This window comes from Scardinius erythrophthalmus (genome assembly GCF_964197995.2).
Source record: "Scardinius erythrophthalmus genome assembly, chromosome: 1".
Classification (NCBI taxonomy): domain Eukaryota; kingdom Metazoa; phylum Chordata; class Actinopteri; order Cypriniformes; family Leuciscidae; genus Scardinius; species Scardinius erythrophthalmus.
In genome coordinates this window covers 22,127,892-22,135,436 of record NC_138221.1, presented here as the reverse complement: position 1 = coordinate 22,135,436, position 7,545 = coordinate 22,127,892, and the positions used below count along the sequence as shown (strand labels likewise).

Below are 7,545 nucleotides of genomic sequence, written 5' to 3'. Positions count from 1 at the left end.
TATGAAATTTCAACTCAATTGTTTGAGTTTTCAATCTTCCAATTTAGGTTCATAAGTTACTTCAATGAATCACAAATTCCAGGTGCTTGAATGAACTTGACATTTTAAATTGAGTGGGGTACAAGTTTTTGGCGTGTTGCAGATTAGTGGAGGACAGCTCTTTGCGCATGTGCGGGGGACTACCGACGAAGCCAAGCCTCGAGACGAGCAAGTTTACGCGCCAGCAAACAATCAAACTTCAATCGGCCGGGTGGCTCATTTTTCCAGACAAGACGAGTCGGGTTGGCGTGAACAAGTTCGCTATTGGTAAGTGTTTGTGTTTTGTAGATATTAAGAATGTGCGTTGATGAAGCCAATAACGTGATTAACGTTAGCTATCGTTACCCTTTGATATGTGCAACAACTGTGATGTCATTTTAAGCGAGGCACATTTCAGCGACCGTTAACGTTAGCTAGAACACGTTTGCTAGCAGTTCAGTCTTCTAGTTCAGTCAGAGACGGTTGATAAAGCTTTATCTGATACGATACCAGTTTTCATTGTAAACTGTTGTAGAAAACACCATTCTGATAGACCGTATGTCAAGGCCAAATACACTAACGTTACTATTCAAAAGTTTGGGGTCAGTCAGATTTTTTATGTTTTTAAAAGAAGTATTTTCTGCTCACCAAAGCTGCATTTATTTGATTAAAAATACAAACAAAAATAGTAATATTGTGAAATATTATTCCAATTTAAAACAGCTGTTTTCTATTTTAATATATTTTAAAATGTAATTTATTCCTGTGATCAAAGCTGAATTTTCAGCATCATTACAGTCTTAAGTGTCACATGATCCTTCAGAAATCATTCTAATATGATGATTTGATGCTCAAGAAACATTCATTATTATTATCAATGTTGAAAACAGTTGTGTACAATTTTTATTTTATTTTTATTTTTTAAAACTACTGTCCAGATCCCCCTGAAGGACTGAGTGATGAAGACATGGAAGAAAAGCAGAGGATGATGGAGGTACATCATAAACACACATGCACATCACACATACACATCATACCTGTCTAATATTACTGCATACATACCTGCCTATATTATACTTACTACCTACACTTTGCTTTTGTGTCTGTGAAGCCTACTATTTTGTCATTTGTGTTTGTTTAATCTGATTCAGGTGGAAGTGCTGAAAAAAGACCCAGATCACCAGCAGATAGATGAGCTGATGTCTGCCACGTTCTCCAAGCGCAGAAAGGAGATCGTAGGGGATCAACCTCTCATTGGGGATGTCATCGCTAGATGGCCGGCCATGTTCCGTGAGAGACAGGTATCACAATAGACAACATTCAGCCTTAGATTAATCACTTAATCCAATGACTGGATATCAACGTATGAGCTTCCCTCCAGGAAGTACTAGAGAGATGTCTGATACTGTACTGTGGTCCGTTCAGAATTTTTTTTTTTTTTTTTTGTCCGAATGGTGGCATGAATGTGCATACAGATAAGTGAGAGGATTGTGTTTAGTATTACTGAGTGGATGAAAGCCTTTGACAACAGACAACCTTAGCTTACTAAATTGTGACTCTATGCTTTAAAAATCTTCTCTCTAATTTATTAACCTTTTTGTCTTTTTTGTCTCCTCAGGTTCGGGCAGAGTTCAAAAGAGTCGTAAGCACAGACCTTCTCGAGTCGTTCATCGACGGACTTGATGACCTAGCACCAAAACTGCCGGAAGTGTACGAAGCTGCGACCAAGTCGGCAAAGAAGCCTGCACTGAAAGCCATTTTGGACTGTCTGAAGAAAGACGTGAGTAGACGAACTGAGAGTTGTAAAATTGGGCACCAGATGTTTGCGATAAAATCTCAACACTGCTTATTTTTGTCTTGTAGGACACAAACGAAAGGAGAAGGACTGCTGCTCTGCTGGGTCTGCCACACCACCTAAGAGAAGAGCCATCAGACATCATCAGGATGTGTGACGTAAGACCTTTTTCTGTCATGCATAACAGCCCATATACGAACGCACCCACCCACAAATACACTTGCGCACACACACACACACACACACACACACACACACACACACACACACACACACACACACACACACACACACACACACACACACACAACCTTTAACACAGATATTGGATTAGATACACTCATGGGTGTTGATAAAGTCCTGTGGCAGCAAAATAATGAGGGGCAGAATAGTGATGGGGAGGACGAGGGTTGGGTGGAATAGTGGTGATGGGAGGAGAAAGGAGGGGTAGAATAGTGATGTGGAGAGAGGACCCAGTGCAACATACACTTCCCCAGATCTGAGAGGACACTGAAGTTTTCACCCTTGCAGTAACCTTCCAACATTGCACCTACAAACATACACACTCACAACTGAAAGCCCAAGAAGACTATTTTATTAGCCTGAAAACAAGGTTTATGATCACTGAGACTTAAAGGGATAGTTCACCCAAAAATGAAAATGCTGTCCTCATTTACTCACCCTCATGTTGTTCCAAACCTGTATGCTTTCCTTTCTTCTGCTGAACACAAAAGAAGATATTTTGAAGAAAGTCAGTAACCAAACGACTGATGGACCTCATTGACTTCCATTGTAGAAAAAAATATATACTATGGAAGTCAATGGGGACCAGCAACTGTATAATTACCAACCTTCTTTAAAATATCTTCTTTTGTGTTCAGCAGAAGAAAGAAAGTCATACAGGTTTGGAACAACATGAGGGAGTGTAAATGAGGACAGCATTTTCATTTTTGGGTGAACTATCCCTTTAAGTAGCTTTGCAGAGCATGTACTTCTTGACCCAAACATTCACACTATTTTTTATTTATTTTCTGCTTTTCAAGGCCCATGGTGAGACTCTGGCTGCAGCCATGGAGGGGATGCAACTTGGCCTGTTGATAGGCTATGAAGGTGACAACCAGGATGCCTTTCCACGTGAGGTCTTCAATGTGGCAGTTGTGGTTGAGGAGACTGTTGTGCTTCACAACTTCAAGGATGTGCCATCCAGCTTTGCCATGCTTTTGGAGATCATCTACTGCGTTAACCTTGAGTATACACGAGCCATGAAGTATTCCTTTGAGTTCCTTCAGAGGGTAGTGATGAAGATCAAACCAGATACAGCCTCTGCCAGAGTCCATGGCATCCGAAACAAGCTCCTGAGGTATAATTTGTAAACCATACCCAAACTGAGAACAGGATTTGAATTTTTTTTTTTTTCATTTGTTTCTGTTGACATGCATACCAAAGTTGAAGGCAAAAGCACTTAAGCAAACAGGAGAGGAGCCCTGATTTTTTTATTTTTTTATTTTTTTGTTGGACTTGATACACTTACTTTTTTGGACTGTATTGATTACAAGTTTGAGATGATTGCATGATTGAAGTGTTTATGTCTAGCTTGTATTGGCTTAATATTGGTATTAATAAAAAAAAAGTTTTGTACTCAAATTTGTGTGTTTTTATAATTAAGTTAAAACAAGACATTATTTTAGATCATCTTAACTTGATACCCTAATTCAAAGACATTACTTAATAGAAATTACTAAGTTGAACCCACTAATGGGGATAAGTGAACAGAATGCTCATTTATGAGTTCACTTTAATTTGAACTTGCATAGCAAAGTTGAAACAACAATAATTGTATAGTCATGTTGACTCGCAGAAGTCAATTCACAGCTTAACAAGACTCAAAATAATGAGTTAAAACAATTCATTAATCCATTTTGTTTTTACTTGAAATTTTGAGGCAGCTGCTTAACTTATGATTTTAAGTAGAACCAAGTAGATATTTTTTACAGTGTGTTAAAACGTAAAAAAATCACATGACGTTTGCTTACACAATGCCGTGTGAACGCCGTTTCCACTGTCTCGTATGACTTTTTCTCCTTCTCAGACAGAGGGAGAACATTCAGGATATCTTCAGCTTCGTCACCGATGGTATACATAAACGTATTAACCTGATATTCTCGTGACTGCTTGTCTAGGCCTGACGCAATTCTATAACACTCTAAGCGCCGCATCCATTTGAGCCATTCACTAATATGGCTGAAATCAAACTTGCCTGTGGGCATCAGCGACGGCATCAGATGCCGCATACTTGCTGCTTCATCATCCATTGTCACCTCCTTTTATTTTTCCTGCTGTATCTCACCAGCTCACCTGTCCTCTTTTCTCCGTCTCGCTCACTCGCGGCTTCTCCGATCTCCGCTTTAATCTTCGTTTCTATCCGCGCACACACACTCTCTCCCGAGTATTTATGGTGGCATCGCAACTAACAGTTAACTGTTTTTTCCTAAACTTCTGACACCATGTTATGCGAGCGGAAAGCATGAGAAGGAGACAGCGATTAACATATAACAAGCTTTATTTCATGTCTGTTCACCATTTAAATGTCTCCGGGTAACACCAGAGCTTAAACAATTATTTCCTTTTCTAAACACTCCTGAGTTATTGGAGTCTCGACCGTAACACAGAGATGATCATCTTCCCGCAGTGAGAACATCACTGAACCACAAACTCTACCTCAGTGTGCTTAATGCCCAAACACGCCAGGCAACGATCGTGACCATCAGCCGGTGCCAGGAAACGACCGCATCCAGAAACACACGGGTGGAACGACATCTTGAAAAAGACGCAGTGTCACACGTGTATAATGCTCTTTCAGGGAACTGTATCTCTCTTTATAGTGCTGAAGCGCACAGGGGAAATGGCAGCAGCACTCGCTCTTTCAAGCTGAATAAACAGCAGAATCTCTCAGGCCAGATCCCAATGCATCGGTGCGTTCTGATGTGACGTCGAACTTTACAGTCTGAAAGGAAACTCATTCTTCAGCGGATGCTCTCATGTGAAGTGTCACTGTATACAGCAAACTGAAGATGCTCTGTAAACTTCACCTCTATTGAAGACAATAGTGTCATTATCCAGCTCAAATCAATTCAGTTATTCTGTGTTCTCATATAAAAGGGTCAAGTACAGTTATTATACACTGCAAAAAATGCTTTTCTTACTTAGTATTTTTGTCTTGTTTCCAGTCCAAATATCTAAAAATTCTTAAATCAAGAAGCATTTACTAGAGAAGTAAAATGACATAAGAAATTCTGTTTTGTTTTAAGATAAAAAGAACGTAATTTAAGTAATTTTTGCTTAAAACAAGCAAAATTATCTGTCAATGGGGTAAGCAAAATAATCTTGTTTTCCATTTGAATTAAGATTTTTTTTCTTGTTTTCCATTCTTAATCAGATTTTTTTGCTTACCCCATTGGCAGATAATTTTGCTTGTTTTAAACAAAAATTACTTAAATTACTTTATTTTTATCTTAAAACAAAACAGAATTTCTTAAGTCATTTTACTTCTCTAGTAAATGCTTCTTTATTTAAGAATTTGTAGATATTTGGACTGGAAACAAGACAAAAATACTAACTAAGAAAGCATTTTTTGCAGTGTAGTATTTTCAGAATATTAATTAACTGAGCAAGCCGAATGTGACAGTGGCAAGAAACCAAAACTCATATTTTTTTTTTTTACAGTTTTGGACATTATTCAAGTGATTTACTACAGTAAATACATATATGAAGAGTTTAGATGCAAAAGCCTCTAAGTTTTTAAGCCTCTAAGTGCCATCTGAAATTTTCTTCCAGAATGATAATTGTTATCAGCCTCAGTAATTTCACTTAAATGGCAATGAAGATTACCTAATAATTGTCATTTAAGAGAAATTACTGAACTTAAATAAACGAGGTTGATAACAATTATCATTCTAGAAGAAAATTTCCGATGGCACTTAGAGGCTTTTGCATCTGAACTCTTCATATATTTGCGAATATACCGTATAACTGTTGAGCTAAGTGAACCTGAAGGTAGTGACGGTGAGATGAAGCTTCAGCCTGATGTGTGTAAAAGATGATTTCTCAAGGTTTCGAATGCACACAGCGACACCTGCTGGTCAATGCAAATATTGTGCAGAACAAAAATCCTCAGGAGTCTTGACAGCATCAAGATGTGTTACATGGTTCATGATATATTAACATATACACACATAAACACATGTATAAATAAATAAATTAACAAATGAGTTTTTTGAGTTTTGTTAAAAGAGGGTGAAAGTGATTAATATGGACTGGACAGAGAAAATAAGAAGAGGAAGTTTAAAAACAATATTTCTTCCAGGGCCGGAGTGGGGCCACTTTTCAGCCCGGGAGTTTCAGGCCCAAGACCAGCCCACTTTTTCCATGGTGGAATTCTAAATTAGCACTTTTTCTAAATTGGATAAATGAAGCAACAGTTCAGCTCTTACTATTGTGTAGTTTGTATTAATAACAAATAATGTAAAGGTTAAATAATAATTCACTTAGACTTTATAAGCAATTGCGACTTTATATTTCGCAATTCTGACTTTATAACGCGACTTTATATCACAATTCTGACTCTATCTTGTAGTTCTGACTTTATAAGCAACGGCAACTTTATTTCACGCAGTTCTGACTTTATATCTTGCAATTCTGACTTTATAAGAAGCAATTGCGACTTTATTTCACACAATTCTGACTTTATATCTCGCAATTCTGACTTCATAACACACAATTGCGACTTTATATCACACAATTCTGACTATATATCTTGTAGTTCTGACTTTATAAGCAATTGCGACTATTTCACGCAGTTCTGACTTTATATCTTGCAATTCTGACTTTATAAAAAGCAATTGCGACTTTATATCACGCAATTCTGACTTTATAAGAAGCAATTGCGACTTTATTTCACACAATTCTGAATTTATATCTCGCAATTCTGACTTTATAACACACAATTGCGACTTTATATCACGCAATTCTGACTTTATATCTCTCATTCTGACTTTATAACACGCAATTGGGACTATTTCACGCAATTTTGACTTTATATCTCGCAATTCTGAGAAATAAAGTCAGAATTGCGAAATGTAAACTCGCAATTGTGAGATAAAAAGTCGCAATTATCTTTTAAAATGTTTTATTCTGTGGCGGAAACAAAGCTTCCATACCTCCTGGCCTCTTCCTCCCATCCATCCTCCATGACGTGTACCGTTTACGGTAGAGCCAGCCCAGCTATCGGTAGGTGCCGGCGGTGCCGCGGTAGCCCACCTGAGAAAACGTTTTGGAAAAGACGGACTATGGACCCAACCAACTCTATAGGAGGGGAGGGGAGAACTCCCTCACATGGTACAGGCCATGCAGAGGCTGCGCGCTGCGGTGTCAGAATGTGAAACGTGTGTAGCTAACTAACGTGACATTGAAATGTGAAAAAAAAAAAACACATTTCCTCGACCGGCCCAAAAGTGAAGCGGCCCACCGGGAATTCTCCCGATTCTCCCGATTACCCACTCCGGGCCTGATTTCTTCCACTGTCTTCAGGCCGAGTCCAAACCCTTCTCGAGGCACTGCAATCAAACAAGGCTTCGAATGTCCCTTCACGAAAACAACACAAGCCTGGATACGGAGATCCGACTGGAAGATCCTGGTGTTCTCGACTCAAGCTTCAAGGCCTCGGTATCAGGCGC

At 38.7% G+C, this 7,545-nt stretch overlaps 1 protein-coding gene across 1 annotated transcript; it reads left to right on the top strand.

Annotated features, from left to right (window-relative positions):
• The first annotated feature begins 241 nt into the window (after positions 1-241).
• Positions 242-3,454, top strand: LOC308690087 (uncharacterized protein). Its single transcript, XM_081364359.1, has 6 exons — positions 242-306; positions 957-1,012; positions 1,170-1,319; positions 1,637-1,798; positions 1,882-1,971; positions 2,857-3,454. The coding sequence occupies exons 2-6, from the start codon at positions 986-988 to the stop codon at positions 3,184-3,186; spliced, it is 759 nt and encodes a 252-aa protein (XP_081220485.1). The 5' UTR covers positions 242-306; positions 957-985; the 3' UTR covers positions 3,187-3,454.
• The last annotated feature ends 4,091 nt before the right edge of the window (positions 3,455-7,545 follow it).

Bases quoted from the DNA above. Each gene is read 5' to 3' on its own strand.
- LOC308690087 (XM_081364359.1), top strand. From the start codon at position 986: ATGGAAGAAAAGCAGAGGATGATGGAG. The intron at 1,013-1,169 runs GTACATCATAAA...AATCTGATTCAG, and splicing joins AAAAGCAGAGGATGATGGAG to GTGGAAGTGCTGAAAAAAGA. The intron at 1,320-1,636 runs GTATCACAATAG...TTGTCTCCTCAG, and splicing joins CCATGTTCCGTGAGAGACAG to GTTCGGGCAGAGTTCAAAAG.